The sequence below is a fragment of the Bos javanicus genome, chromosome 1 (genome assembly GCF_032452875.1).
Source record: "Bos javanicus breed banteng chromosome 1, ARS-OSU_banteng_1.0, whole genome shotgun sequence".
Taxonomy (NCBI): Eukaryota; Metazoa; Chordata; class Mammalia; order Artiodactyla; family Bovidae; genus Bos; species Bos javanicus.
Window position 1 is genome coordinate 69,724,908 of NC_083868.1, and position 16,057 is coordinate 69,740,964.

The 16,057-nt window shown below is 51.8% G+C and overlaps 1 protein-coding gene across 1 annotated transcript in view; it reads right to left on the reverse strand.

The window, feature by feature from the left end:
- The window catches only part of HEG1 (heart development protein with EGF like domains 1), an 84,242-nt gene extending 70,592 nt beyond the window's left edge, over nt 1-13,650 (reverse strand). The window contains exon 1 of the mRNA XM_061410808.1: nt 13,184-13,650. Within this exon, the coding sequence (XP_061266792.1) occupies nt 13,184-13,457 (274 nt within the window). The 5' untranslated portion in view covers nt 13,458-13,650. The remainder of the gene's footprint in view (nt 1-13,183) is intronic.
- Between the last annotated feature and the right edge of the window lie 2,407 nt (nt 13,651-16,057).

Genomic DNA, 16,057 nt, shown 5'->3' on the forward strand with positions numbered 1-16,057 from the left:
TGGTGCACGCATACGACAGTATATTACTCAGCCTCACAAGGGACAGAAACTCTGACACACGGTACACCGTGGTGAGACCTGAAAACATCATGGTAAGTGAAACGAGCCAAACTCAAAACGACAAATACTACATAATTCTGCTGCTTTGTGGTACCTAGAACAGACAAAGTCATACAGACAGAAAGCAGAATAGAGGTTAGTAAGGGCTGGAGGGAGGGAGGAATAGGATGAGTTTCTGTTTAGAAAATGAAAAAGTTCTGGGAATGAGTGGTGGTGATGGTTGTATACCACTGTGAATGTGATGAATGCCAACGAATGGTACACTTAACACGGTAAATTTTATACTACATATGGTGCGTGTGCTCACTCAGTCGTGTCCGACTCTGCAACCCCATGGACTGTAGCCCACCAGGCTCCTCTGTCCATGGGATTCTCCAGGCAAGAATGCTGGAGTGAGGAGCCATTTCTTCTTCCAGGGGATCTTCCCGGCCTAGGGATCAAACCCACGTCTCCTGCGTCTCCTGCACTGGCAGGTGGATTCTTTACCACTGAGCCACTGGGAAGTCACATGACATATTTTTTCACAATAAAAAAATACATAAGTTTACTGAGCGTCAACCACACACAAGACACTGGAATCTTGCGTCAAGGAGCTTCAAGAAAGCTGAACCATGGAAATAAATCCCTCTGATGCTGCTGAGATGGTGGCCCAGTGAGGCAGAGCGGGTGCTGGGGGAGTTTGGAAGGTGCGGAGCTAAGGCCAGAACCCCACCCTCCCTCCCCGGCTGCTGCCCCCTCCTCCAATCCCAGGCCTTCCACAGCAGGGCCCTGGTGGCCTCATGCCTGCACCCCAGGAATCCTCCAGATGAGGGGGATTTCAGGCCGGATGGCCAGTGGCGGGATACTCTGGAGCCGGCAGGAACCTTGGGGGCGTGGGGGGAGGGTGGCTGCAATCTCACCAGCAAGGCAGCCGCCTGCTCAGCTGGGCCACTCTGGGCAGTGTTTTGAAATGCTGCTGCGGATGTAATGATTCTGGGTGGAGGACGTTTAGGAGCCAAATGAGTTTGTGTGAACAAAAGACTCAGCTCTCAATCTGAACTGTCCAGGGCTCTCGGGGAGTTTCGTTTCCTTCCTTGTTCTTACCCTGAAAGGAGCAGCCCCAAGAAAAACCATACACATTGAGAAGTGTTTGGACTCAAGATCCGATGATGTGATTTTTTAAAAAGATTCCCCTGGAAAGGCCTCCTGTCATGAGAAGCATGAACTTTACAAGGCACATTATTCTCCCCTCCCAGTGAAAGAGTCGGCTTTTGTCCAGCTGACCGTACTCCGGGGACAAAGGCAGGCCTGCAGGACTGACCGGGAGTCCGCCTGACCTGGAGCCCACCCGGGACTGGGATCAGGCTTCCAGAGAGGGAATCGCCCCTGAGGTGGCCTTGGGGGTGCTAAGGAAAGAGGCTGCCTATCCAGGCAGGAATGAAAGATGAAGGACCTTGGTGTGACCTCATGCTCCTTGCTTTAAAAATAATTCTATAGGTTTAAGGGGGGAGCAAGACCTTTAGAAGGACAAAGGTCAGAAGATTCCCATTGATTATATAAGTAAACAAAAGGCTTTCTGCAGGGAGCCTGTATACCTTGTGCCTTGGTGTTCTTTGTCCCGCTTCACCCTCTGAAAAATAAACATGCACAGAGGAGCTGAAACGGAGGCTCCTTAGCAAAGATGCCGTTTTGAGAAAGAGGCAGAAGCAAGCGGCGCCTGGAGGTGAAGGTTCGGGGTGGGGAGCCGGCCTCCTTGCCTCCCGCGTGTTCACTCTGACATTCGCTCACACCCAGAGAGGAAGCCTGGTGGCAGAGCTCCACCAAAGGAGGCCTGCCAGGTTAGCGAAACAATAAAGAGGCAAGGAAAACATCCTGGTTCCGAGGAGGAAGGGGGAGAGGCATGGGGAGGGGGCAGGAAGCCTGGGCGCTACCGGGGCGGCGGGCGGACTGAACCAGACGCCGGTGCCTTTACACAGTCTGCAGTCCCGTTACTCCACCGGCCTGAGAGAGGTGGTCAGGCCTCGGAGGAAACCAGAGAAGCATCATTTGTCCGGAAAGTTTACAGGTTAGAAAATGTACACATCAGACCCACGTTGAGGCCTGGACTGAAGAAGAGAAGAGGTGGTCGCCGCGGTCACTGCCTCTCATGGGACCAGGGTGGGGGGCTCGGCGTGGGCCCACTGGGAGCCCGCAGGGGCAAAGGGAAATCTATTTTGGGAGATGAATTAAAAGTTTACTAGCAGCCTTTTAAAATTAAGATTGAGAAACCTGACACTCGGTTCAAATATAAGCAACACTTGAAAAATCACCTGCCATAGCCAGTGAAGAACAAAGAAAAATAGAGGGAGAAGATAGGAATGGGGCCGAAAAGAGAAATAAGACAAAGGGGAGAAATTTACAGAGGGAGCGAGAGATAAAGCTAGGGAGAATTTTTTTTAAAGAAGTCCACCGGAGTAGGGTAATTATTGGTTATTATTACAGCAGCCCAGATGAGGGGAGCGCTGGCTTCCAGCAGGCACGTGCCAGCACTTCACAGGGACCGTCCCAGTTAATCCTCTTGGCAGCCCTGGGAGGTAGGCACCGTTAATATCCCTGTTTTCTGATAAAGACACTGAGGTGCAATGAGATAAGTAAACTGGCCAAGGTTACATGGCAAGCAGAAGCCCTGGACATCAACCCAGGTCTGTCCAACTCCAAAGAAAGACTGATCAAAACGATGGAAATAAAGAATGAAGGTTAGAAAAGGAAGAAGCGAAACAAAGACACCTGTGAATGGGAAAGCGGGAAAGGGCTGAGGCAGACCTCCGGCTTCCAGGACGCCCTCCAAGGGACCCGGGCTCCACACTGCAGCTTCACTGCCCAAGTGGGATGACACACCACGACAGCTCAGGTCGCCCACCATCAGAATGGAGTTATGTGAACTTAATTCCACCTGATTAACAAGTGATGGGATTCAGGAGGAGGAAGGAAGGAAGGGAGGAAGGAGGATGGGAGGAAAGAAGGGACGGAAGAGTCCACAATGATTACCCGTGAGTGAGAAAAGGCAGCGAAACAAAGATGACGGGGGTTTTCAACGTGCATTGGAGAGATTAACAGGACCATTATCAGGCGAGGGGAGGCCAGGTCCAGGGGAGTGAAAGGGCGACCTGTCTGCATTTATGACTGCTATCTGAGGTGTTGGAAGTGAAGCAGGATAAATGTGTATGAATGTGTGAATGTCTGACTGCTGGCTGAAGGCATGGAACTGGGTTTCTACAGAGAAGACAGGTTGTATGGGAACCACCCCCTCAGTGAAAACAGGTGAAGCCCTGCTGTCTCCTCTCCAAGCCTTCCTTCCTGCCATCCTCCTACCTAGAATACCCCGCTCTCTTGCCCTTGGCTTTCTGGCAAAATCTGACTCATTTCTCATGCCCAGCCCAGAGACTGCTACCTCCAGGAAGCCTTTCCAGAGACAACCTTCCCAGAGACAACTCTCTCCCTCAACACTACTGTTTCACTCTTTTATACAATTGTAACTTACATGATCCCATGTCTGTGTCCGCTGTGAGAGACTGTGGCTCACAGGAGATGCCCGATAAACGTTACTGCACTGAGTTGGAGGGAAAAGGCTGAGAGCAGGGCTGTGAGGGATATCCCATTTGGTGGGAGAAGCAGAGACGGGGAGAAGCTATTCAGCCAGTGCTAGCTTAGAGGATAGACAGAGGCTTGAAAAAGGCCACCGAGGTTTTCTAGAATGTTCTTCCTTCCTCTACCTCCTCTCCACCTTTCCCTTATCCTCCCACATCTACCTTCTCCATGGAGCCCTACCTCACTTAAGAGTAGTAACAATGTCCGATGTGTCCCCCTGAAGCATCAATGACTAACTCACACGCAGCACACACATTTACAAAGCTCATCCATGTGCATGGATCCACTTCACCCCCTACAACCACACTGTGCGGCAGACACAACTGGTGTTATCACCTCCGTTTTACAGATACGGACAACGGCTCAAAGACAAAAAGCCTTGCCCAAGGTCCCCGTAAGTTCATTATATTATGACTCATTACTTGATATGTCTACATTTAAACATGCTTTCACAGTCATAATTATATTTGCTTCTCCTCAAAAGCCTTGTTAGGGAAGCATTAATAGACATTATTATCTTCATTTTTAACCTAAGGACAGTAAGACCCAGAGACATTAGGTGTCTGCCCAGTGCCCCATACCTAGAAAGACCTAGAAAGTGAAGGGGTTAAGAGCAGAAGTTCTCTGACCCCGTCAGAGCACTTGAGCGACCCCTGGTATCTCTTTCCAGCCCTCCAAGCGGCTAGAGACAGCGGCACTCTATCACCGCAAGGCGTGACGATACTATAAATAATTCCTAGCAAACCACAAGAATTCACCTCCCCAGAGGCGGATCCCCTTCAAGGAGGTCCCATTGAGACCACACTTATTTCAACAGTGCTGTCACGGCTAGAGCTCTTTTCTAAAAATTCCCTAATTTTCAACAGAGCCTGCAGAATATTCTCTGGAGTTTCCTAGATAACAGCAATTTTTCATCCCTTGATAAAGGGGTTAGATTATTTTGGAAACAGACACAAATTCAAGGCCCATTCTAATATAAGAGATGGAGATAAGTTGAACCCATTTTGGATCTGGGAGAAGGTATAACTGCAGCCAGTTGCTTGCGCCCCACAAACCAGCTCTGAAGTGGCTCCCAACTCCTTCAAACACTTTGGAGGTGTGTGTCAGTAACGTCCAAAGGTTCTGACCTGAAGAAGAACGCTCACTGGCCACAGAGGCCCAACTACGACTACTTTCAAAGGCCTAGTGTTTTGGAGTCAGGCACACCTTACATGCTGTTTTTGTTGAATCCTAATCGCTTCATGTGTGTTAACCTGGTCTCCTCAGATGACTGTAAGCAAGGACTGTCGCACTGAGTTTTTCCAACTTCAAATCTTGCTCTTTCCTCTCTGCATCTGAAGCTAAGGATGGAGAGAGAGAGTTCTAGAAGACCCCAGGAGAGAGTGGCAGGGGTCTAGGGTGAGAGAGAATCAGGTAACAGAGGTCCTTGGAAGGCACCTTGAACCTGGAGGTGAAGGTGGCCTTGCCACCAGTACAACGGTCAGTGTGAACAGGCCTAGGTTAGGGAGTGTCATCATGGCCGATATTTATAGAGCTCTCCTGCCCAGGCACTCGCATCTGCTCTCTAGGGGATCATGACACTCTATTCCCTGAGCAGGGGCCTATTAATAGCCCATTTGACAGACGAGAAACTGAAGGCACACAGAGGCTGAATACCACAGCAAGGCCCCACAGCTGGCCAGAGGCACTGTTAGGGTTGGGACTGAGTCTGTCTGACCTCCAAGCCGGGACCTCCCCAGGTCCATGACTGCAAAGCCCGCAAGGCTCTCATCCACACCCTGGCAAAAGATGATCCCAGAAAAAGTCTCACCCAGAGGGAGCGGTAGCCCCAGAGGTCAGAAGTAAAACTCATTCCCACGTTGAAGCTGGGGATGGGAAACAGTGGTTGTCAATACTGGCCTGACACTCGGTAATCACGAGTCAGGACCTCACCCAAAGAACAACATCCCACCAGATTACAACTGGGTGTCTCTCCTCCAGATTCTTGCTGCTCCTTCCTCCTGTGTGAGCCTCTGTTCAGACGCCCAGGATGGCGCAGGGCCAGCTGGAGAGCTTGACCTCGGCCTCTGCCCTCCTCTCGTCACCCATCTTCCTCCCTGGTCTTCATCTCCCAACTTATCAAAGACATTAAGCAGAAACTTGTCAAACTTAACAAATCCATGTCCTTGCCTCCAGCAACCCAGCTCCTTCCCTGCCCAGAGATTGGGGGTGGCTCTTATTCAGGGTCTCCAATGAATTCAGAGCCTCCTCTCCAGCCCCCACCCCCAACAACCCCAGGAACTGAGAACACAGAGCCTTACCTGCTGCCTATACCATCTGACCTTAAGCTTTCCTCAGACACGCTTATGTGACAGAATAACAACATGACATTCAAGTACCCCAAACCAAAATACAGCTCAAAGGCGCATGTCCCTCTTGAGCAGCCTCTGGGGACCTGCCGGCTCCTGAAGAGATCTTACAAGAGGAGCCCTAGAGCATGCGGTGTGCGGGTGCTGCCGCGGTGGCACTGGGGCAGAGGGTGGCCTGAGGCCAGGCAAATGCTCCCTATGCCAGGGCCCACGCTGGGCACTAGGGAACAAACATGAGTAAAATCTGCACTTCCTCCCACAGAGCAGTAGCTCACGTGGGCTCACAAGTACGCATTCAGAGCCACTGGCTCCCCGCAGCGTATTCTCCACATCACTCCCCGGCTTAACACCCCTCCTGGCGCCTAGAAGACAGTCTGCCCTCCTCACCGCCCTCCCATGGCCCCACATGACCCGGGCCACTGTGGCCTCCCGTCTCTCCATCCTGAAACAGGCAGCAAGCTGCTTCTGGCCTTGGGGCCTTCGCACAGGCTGCTCCCTCTGCCTGCAAGGCAGGCGCCATTACAGCTGGAGACACCTGCGCCTCGTCTCCAGGACAGGAAGGGGCTGGGTGTGTACAAACAGTGATCTGGGGGTTAGGATGGGGAGTGGTGTGAGAAGAAGCCGGAGAGCTGGTGGGGTCAGACCTGTGGATCTTGGGTTCTACCAGGGGGTGTAGATTTATTCTCAGCACAACAGAAAGCCCATGGAGGGTTGAGAGTGAGGGGTTCAGCCCAAGAGCGAGGTTACCGGAAGTACATTTAAGAAAATCACTGGCTCCTGGGAGCACAGAGTAGAGAGAGAGCCTGAGCAGACACAGGGAGGACAAAAGAACAGCAGAGATGAAGAAGGTGGTTTGGGGATATAGTTCTGAAACAAAAGCAACTGGAGTTGCCCCCCATCACTGCACACGCACACCAAAATGTAGAGGGTCAGGACAAAGAGGATGGAGGGTAGCTTCTCGGCTTCTCCTTTAAGTAACTAGGTGGACGGTATCGCCAACTCCTGTCTCGGGAGGATGGGGCAGTCAACGATGATTTGGGGTGGGAATCAAGGGCCCCAGGTCTCTGACCTTCCTCTTTGACGTCACTGTTGAACTTTGCCCAGGGAGGCCAACATCTGCCTTCTTCCCTCAGGCCTCATTCTCCCCATCCCCCCTTTCCTTCCAACTGAGACAGTGTACAGATGAGACAAGACTCAGCAACTAATGTCAGCTTACGTGTTCCTTCACAGCTTTGTATGCCCACAGTGGGCACTGACTCAAATCACCTGCCCTTCCACAGCCAGCCCCAAGCTGCCCAGCTCTCATGCTGCCCTCGGCCTGCCTGGTCCCTTGCCAGGCGCTGCTGCTTTCTCACCATCTACGCTGGACTTTCTCCATCAGGTCAGAGCTGGCTTTCTCTTCTTCTGGGGTGTTCACTGCTGCTCAGGCTCACCCGCCAGGCTGAATCAGCCCTGAACTCATCTGAGCTTAGGTCTGCGTTCTCAGCTGTCCGCGGAAGACACCCACTGGGGCAGGCTACAGTCTTTACAGCAAAGGCACTTCAGCTGATGGAAACCAGCTCCTCTGTCCACTGTGCGCCCATCAGCCCCGCAGCCAGGTGGTCACCACCTTCTCCTGCATGGGTTCTTGCATCGCTCCCTTTCAATTTCCGCTCACTCCATTCTAGCCCTGCTCAGCCTTTTCCTCCCAGCATCTGGGATATACTGCCCATCAACATTCCAGTATCTCTGACATGACTGCTGGGCGGTAGTATGGGCAGATGTGTATGTGATTCACTCATGGGCCCCAGCACCAAGCATGTGTGAACACGCAACAAGAAAACAATACTGCTCCTTCCTCGCAAGCCCTCAGGGGCCTCCTCACTGTGGATGAGACAAACACAGACGCCTTCAGGAGGCCTCGAAAGCCTTCCCAACATGACCCGGTCCTCCTTTCCAGTCCTGTCTTCAATGACTCCAGTTATACTAGAGTCTAACTAGTCTCCCCAGGTCCTCTCTCCCATCTTCTTGGCTGTTAAGAAGCTGCATTAAAAAAAAAAAAATCTTCAGTGTTTCAGTGTTTGGGATTTTGCTGATGTCAGTAGCCTCCCCGTCTGTCTATCCATATTCAGGCAACTCCTTCCTTCTCTCTATCATGTCCCCCTGGACTGCCCGCATCAGCTGTCTCTCCACTTCTGCACGTTGTAGGCTGTCTCCATCCACAGCATACCTAAGGGTCAGTATGATTGTCCCGTGACACTGCGTCAGCAATGAAGCACTCTTGCACCATCATTTCGCTTTTTAGACATTGGTATTTGCACTCCAACAAGACTGCATGTACCCCAGGTGCACACACCCTCCCTATGACCTGCCGCAGCTCCTCACACAGAGAAAGGGCTCTGTACATATTTTCTGATCTACAGATCAATCAAATGTGACGCACACAGTCACATACCACACTCCGACAAAAGAAGAGGGAGAAGATAGGACAGAAACATCTTTGTTTTGGTCTAAGCAAGATGTATGGTAAGTGGGTAGAAGAGGGCATAGATGTGAAAAAAGAAACAATTCTACAGCCTCTGAATGAGGTACCATTTGATGTCTCCTCCTACTGAATGGGTATTCATAACACGGCCTCAGAGTATCAGCCTTGTTCCTGGAGAGCCCGTTAAGAACATCACCAATTCATTTCAGTTTGGTTGCTATCGAATGTAGCTACCTCTAGCACCAATAACCTATGGACGGGCATATAAGCAGGGTGTAACTCACAATCTATATATAAAATACCATTTTATATGTGTAGAAAGGCTCATGATCCCACCTTCTTTCATTAGAATCTCTACTCTGCAGGTTGTCCCCATTACCCCTGCCACCTCCTCATCCCAATCCTACTCCCTATTCTCTAAAAAAGGGTGAGAGCAAGGGACCAAGGAAGAAGGATGATACGCTGGAGAGGATCTTAGTGATCGAGACAACTCTCACCCCATTTTACTGATGAGAAAACTCAGGCTACATGATAATTGTGGAAAGAGCAAATGGATCTGGTCAAATCGATTTCAATTCTTCCTCCTCCCTTTACATGTCTTATCTAACATCACCAGGCTTCAGTTTCCACAACTATAAAAGGGCAATAATATCCCTCGTGGGGGTTATTTTGAGAATTAAATGGGATGATGAATGCGAAAGTTCCCACCACACGGCTGCTCAAAGACTAGAAGTCAAAGAGGGAGTGAAACTGTCTTTCCTGTTGCTTCCTTCCCCAGGATTCTTGAAAGGAGGGACATTTACTGCAGCTGAAACCTCTGTTCGCACAAAAGCAGGTGGGGCAGAGGGCAGCCACTGAAGGAGACACCAAGGACTCAGAAACTGCAACTGCCATAGGGGCTTTGCTTTCCTTCTGAGTGGCTGAGACAACACGCCAGTTCCGAGAAGGCCGTTTTCAGCCAGCTGGGCAGGGCTGCTGGTAGGCAGAGGGGAATCACTGGGAGGGCACAGGCTCCTCCCCGCCCCCGCTCCAGGACCAGGGGTGCAGTAACTGCCCAGCTGGGCAGCAAACACCTTTCATTCTCACCCTGCCCACACCACTGGGGCAGGAAACAGCAGTTTAGTGTTTGCACGCATGAGGTTAAAAGGATGTGGCTTTTAAACACACGCGGGCCAGGGTGAGTCCCTTTCCCCACACCTCTCCTTCTATTTGGGGTACCCCCCATCAAAGCAACAGGGCTGCTCAGGAATCCCCACCACCACCACCCGTCCCAGCCAGGACGGTTCTGAAGGGAAGCCCCTCTCTCTTCCCTGGGGCTGCCTCCTGCCCAGCTAGGGTCTTCACTGCACAGTGTAAGAGTTCCCCCCAGCTAAAGCTGAATGACCAGCTGGCCCGCAAAGTTACAGCCACTCAGGGGACAGCTATGTTAACAGCCCAGAAGGGGCTGGGCTCACTGTGCTTCCTTTACTCTAGGGAACTGCATTTTTCTACGATTATTATTCCTTGGGTTGGCTGCTCAGCTCCTCAGCGTCATTTCCCCTTTGGGTGGGAAAGTTCTTTCCTTCTGCATTGATTTTCATTATGACTTAAGCCTCCTCTCCCAACCCCCACTCTCATTTGCGGATCTCACAATTAAAGCCTGGCATACGGACTGCAAAAGTCAGTGTATAAACTTAAGCACTCCGCTTAAAACTGTGGCTTGGAAACCCCAAGTTGTTAAAAAAAAAAAAAAGAAAAGCAAGAGAAAGGAAACCTCGAGGACTTGGCATCCTATCTCCGCGGGCTGAAACACCAGCAACAAGTTGAGCTGAACAGCCTGCGGGTGACAGGTGGGCGCAAAAGTTTAACAAAGGCCACACAAACGGGAAGCAGGGCAGAGCTGCCGGCCAGGGACTTGTGGTCTAAGCAGGCTAACAACCCACAGAATGCAAGCCCAATCACTCAACTTGAGAACCTTGAACTCTGCCAAGAGGAAAGGGGCTAGAAATGGCCCCGGGGAAGAAAAGGACATCTCTGGTCCCTCCGTTGACACCGTATTTGGAAGCCCAGGCCACGAGGACCAGGCACTGACCACCAACATCCCCACAACACAAGGGGCTGCAGGCAGTTTCCCCAACAATCCACTGAAGCACCTTATTTGTAAGACTCAGGGCTCATAACCAGCAGCAGCAAGCATCTCCCCAAACACAAGAGCACTGGTGCAGATACTGGCTGTCCATCTGTCACGGGTGCAGAGAGGGCAGACATCCAAATGGGATAGTGTGTGGACCACAGGGCCTCCAGAGGCCCTTCCAGCGTTGAGACTTGCCTGCTTTGGAAATAACTGATTGTACCTTGTGATACACAGTGGCCGATCAAAAAAGGTCCAAAGAAAATCTCAGAGGTTACTAGGTAACTCAAACTCACTGAAAATCACTTGATGCAAGTTTCTTGTTCATTGTTTCTTTTTTCCCTCTAAGTGACATTGTCTGAGCCACCACCAGAAAAGAAGTACAAGTCCCGCCTGAATCCTCAGCTGTATCAGTAGCTTCTATTAGTTTTCAATAGGTAATCAATTTCCTCTCTTCTACTCTCACCTTCCTTACATTCCACCTGAGAGCCAGCCTGAGCTCAACTGAAGCACAGACACTCCTCGGCTGGTCTCTGTGGAGGGGTAGGAGGAACAGGGGAGATCCTCTCAGGTCAGAGAAGTTTGGGATGCCCCCAGCTCCTGCCTAGCTGCTCTCTGTGGCTCTCATGTGCGTGCCTCTAGAGCCACCACGCATCTGAAACCTCCTTTGCTCTCACCTCCCCAAAGGAATCTTTGCAACTGGAAAGGTTGCAAAGTCAAGACTAGCAGAGTTACCCGCCACGCCTGTGAGGAAGCGTGGATCATCTACGGTGCCAGGGGTCCCTGACCAGCAAGGGAGATCAGCCCCAGCTCTCACCTGCTGAGTCCCCTAAGCCAGCTGCCTCCACTGTCCCTCTCCTGTAACACTGAGCTCTATGTGATATGTGAGGATTCTCAGCCACAAGAGAAGGAAGGAGACTTCTATACCAGTCTCACCCATTCAGGTCCCTGGCAAGTCAGCATCCCTCCCATCCATCCATGAACAAGACAGGACCCTACAGCTAAGAAAGCCTGACTTCCAGCCATAGAAAGCTGCTTTCAGTTCCTGTACTCCACTTTCATTTAGAAGACTGATATGTTTCTGCACAGTATTCCTGGTTACTTTCCTTGTGTGAGAAAAGCAGGAAATGTTCTCTTTTATGTTCTTGATTCCTTTCCGTGGAACTTAAAACAATGTGCGCTGTAAGTTACCTAGAGTTGGGGTCCCAGTGAGTGTGTCTCTTGGGTCTCTGGAAGCTTCTTTCCCCTCTCTCTTCCCTTTACAGATTCTCAGTTTCCCAATCTTGTGCCCGTGATGGAGAAGTTCACAAGGGCAAGGCATTTGCAATGATGAGAGTACTAATGAATGTGAAATTGAGTTTTTACTTGAGGATCTGATTTTTTTTTTAAGCTTTTTGCTTATTTAATTAGAGGAAGCATCCCTAGGTGCAATGAAGTAAGCTAAGTCCTATCCCAGGAAGTCTGTGTGATATGAGAGACTTAAATGAAGTGTCCACTAGGAAGCTGAAGCCTGTCTTCAGCCTTCACCTAAACTCTAAGACAGTACCTAGTGCTCCAAGTGACCTGGCTTCTCTGGGTAACCCAGGAGAACAGACGCCTTGTGTCACTCATGGGAAGGCAGTGCTTTAACACCACCGCATTGCTGACTTTGTTCAAAGAACTTTCCACTTATTTTTACTTTCATTTTGTCCCATCATCACCAGGAGGCTGGGAAGAGCGAGGGTCATTACTTTCATTTCACAGATGGAGAGACCGAGATCAAAAGAGGTGACATTCCCGGGGTCACAATGGTATTATGATTGGAATTCCACTTGGTCCTTAGCATTTCTTCCAGACCCAAAGAAGGAACTGGATACAAAGGTCTGGAGGTGAGCAGGCAGATCCCTCTCTGAGTGGACCGGCGGCGGTGGCCGTTTATGAAGCCGCAGCTCATCAGGAAAAGAAAAGGGAGGAAAGGCTGGGGGACAGTCCTGTGTTGGGGTCTGCCGTACAGGGCTTCGCCCTGGAACCCCCCACCTCCACACAGTCCCTGGATCTCTCTGCTTTACAGAGAGCCAGTGGAGTGTTTGGTTTCCAACTACACCCTTTGTCTTTTACAAATATCCTTAAGGCTAGAACCCTTAAAAAAAAAAATCAGTTATTTAAATTTGAAAGTCAGGCTCTGTACCGAGAGAGGCCCATTTCTGCATCCATAGAAAAAAAATGGAATTGGGGAATGGGCTGGCCGGATGTTATCACCTCCGAAGTGGGAGAAGTGCTTTTTGTGAGGTTTGGGTTTTTCCTTTTATTTTTAAGGTGGGTGTATACAGGATCCGGGGTCCACCATGGGAGATAAGTTTTCCTCCAAGGGGGTGGGGGGACAACAGGATGGCCACACCCCCCAGGCCAGCCTCCCGCGAAAGCGTCTAGGAAACCACTCTTCCTGGCTCGCTGCCCTCCCTCCGGGTCCACCCGCAGAGTCCCGGCGCGCCCGGCCAAGCGGAGCCCCCACGGGGGTGAGCGTCGCCCGGGCCTAGGGCGGCGGGATGCGGCCCCGGGCGCGCCCACGCTCCCAGCCCGAGGCTCGCTCGGCGCCCGTCCCCTGCTCTCACTCACCCGCGCTCCCGCTTCGCGGGGCCCGGCTCGAGGGTCCCGGCCGCCTCGCGGCGCCCGGCGCAGGGGCGGTCTGGCGGTGGCCGGGGGATGCGGGCCCGCGGCGCTCCGGGGGCGACGTGGGCGACGGCGGCAGCTTGCGACCCGGGCTGGACTCGGTCGGCCACGCCGGCCCCGCGCCTGCCGGGGAGAAGGGCTGGCCCCGTGTCCCGGGGGCGGCCGGCGGCGGCAGCAGCAGCAGCGGCAGCAGCAGCAGCAGGAGCGGCGGCGAGGCCATGGTGGCGGCGCCCGCCCGCGCTCACATGCCCGGCGCGCGGGGCGGGCGCGGGGCGGCCGCGGGTGCGAGGGACGCGGGCGGCGGGTGCCGCGCGGGGCCGGGGAAGTGAGCGAAGTGAGGCTGCGAGCGCGGTCCCCGCCTCAAAAGTTGTGGGGAGCCGGGGGAGGGAGGCCGGGGGCCGGGCGGGCGCGGCGGAGGCGGCCTCGGCGCCGCTCCATGCTGATTAGCCCGGGCGGGTCGCGGGGCGGGCGGCTCCTCCTCGGGTTGACATCACCGACCGAGCGCGGCCGGGCCGGCCGGGGCGGGGAGAGGCCAGGAAGGGGGCGGGGGCCGGGCCGCGAGCGCCGGCCTGGGACCGCGGGGGGAGGTCCTCGGAGAGGGCAACCTTGGGCGCGCGCACACACACGGACACGGACACGCACACACAGACACACACATGCACACACGCCCTCCCTTCCCCAATTAGAATTGCCTTGCCATGTGCAGAAAATTTAGAAAACCCGAGTCTTCCAAATCCGGAACCAGAATTTCCCAACTCCTTAAGTGCACAATCGATCGGTGAGAAGCAGGTACTGGGTAATGTGATTAGCACTAACTAGATCCTACAAAGTGCTTTGATATGCAAAGCAGTGGAACCTGTGGCCCTGTTCCCAGCCTTATTAATTTGAAGTGTCCCCACCACCCACCACCACTTCTCCTCCAGGCCCCCAGGGCTGGGGCTGAGTTGGCGGTGGCCAAGCCTTAACACTTCACCCTTCAGCCAACTGGAGAGTCATCCTACCCAGCTCCCCGCGCCCTCTCAAGCCTGGATTCCATCTCCACCCCACCACTGCCTTTGGCTCACATCAGAGTTCTGCAGAAATGTCATGGTCAGGACACCCAAAGAGGCTGCAGGGAAAAGAAAACTGTGAATTCAGACAGGCCTAGGGCAAACTCTATCCGGCAAAGGGATGTAGATCGCGTATTAAACAGAATATGCATAGGGATCCGTAAATTCTAAATGGATACCTTCAGGGGAAAGAGTCAAAGATTTCATGTAAACAGCCTTTCTTGGTAAATAAAGGATAAAATGTCTGTAAAATTGTAAGACTAAGCCTCTGTATTTCTAGGTGAAGAAAGAAAGGCTCAAAATAAGAGAATAATTTGCTCAAAATTCTGAAGCTAGACCCAAAGATGAAGTGATTTATCTGTGAATGACCATGTGGCATCATTAATTCTGGTCCCACAATTTTGAATTTGCAACAATCCAGACAATGTCTCAACTGAAATGAATGCTGGCGCTCCTTGGGAGGCTCGTCAGTTCTACTGGGGACCCTGTCTGACCACCAGATGCTTGGGAAGCTATGAGGGTGGACTTCTCTTTCAGGCCTGTCTCCACCCTGATTCTCTGCTCCTCTCAGTGGCCGTCCCTGAGCCCCATGACCCACCTTGAGGGTAATGAGCAGATCATGGTGTCCAGGACAGCTACAGAGGAACCCAGACCCACTCTGGTGATTCAAAGGGAGTCACTTGGTAGAAAACATAAAGGATGCTCTGTATATACAAGCTCACCTTAAACTGTGGAGTGAGAAGTTAATGACTTGGTTTTATTTTGTTTTTAAAGAACCACAAAACAAACCCAGCTTTCCAGGGCTCTCGTGTGGAATTACCAGGCCTTTCCAAGAAAGTGTCATACCATCACACCCCTGTAGGAAACTTGGTTTGCCCTCCTGGCCCCAGTTCAACTTCTTGGATCCTGCTCTCATAGTAATAGGCTGCCCAGAGTTCTGATATAACTCGTTGCCCAGAGGCAGCCAGACAAACCCCAACAAGCCAAGACACTGTAAGGTTCAGAGGTTCTGGTCACTGCCATTCCCTTCTTTCCTCAGAGAACATTCCACATAACCCAGTTGCCCTCCTGGGCCACCAGTGACATGTAAGGACTTAATGACTCTCAGGCTTCTGGTGTGGATTCAGAGAGTTCTTCACCATCAAGGCCTGGGGACCAAACATGCTCCTGTCACACCTGCCTCCCCTTTAGGCACAGATTCACCATCTCTGATCTTCTCTCCACTTTCTAGGAGAAGGACCTATTTCAGGTCAGCTGGGTAAGGCTTAAACTGTGGGTGAGGGGCAGGGTGGGAAACACAGGAGAACCTGGAAAGACTGATCACAGTGAAGAGGGATCCCAGCATAATTTCATCTCCTCCCAGGACAGAACAAGAGAAAAGAGCAAGAGAGAGCTGGAGGCAAAGAGAACCCTGGAGAGAGTAATCATATTGGTTTTAGGGCCCTTGCCTTCTGTCCTGACTTCACCACTGTTTGTATGATCTGGGCCTGTTTCCTCATCTGTGAAACAAAGATTGTCCAGATGATTGCTAAGACTACTCCAGCTCTGCTATTTTAGTCTTCTAAAAAAAAAACAAAAACAAAAAAACCTCTGACACAGTAGCAAGGAAGTATAAAACAGGTGTCTAAGGAATTTGGAATGTTTCCTTCCTAGGGATATAAAAATCCAGACAAGATTTTTGGTCATCTCAGATGGCTTAGAAGAGGCCTGTCCAGAGCCAAGGAGATAAATCAGATGACATTCCTAGGTCCATTCCAGATCTAGAATTAAA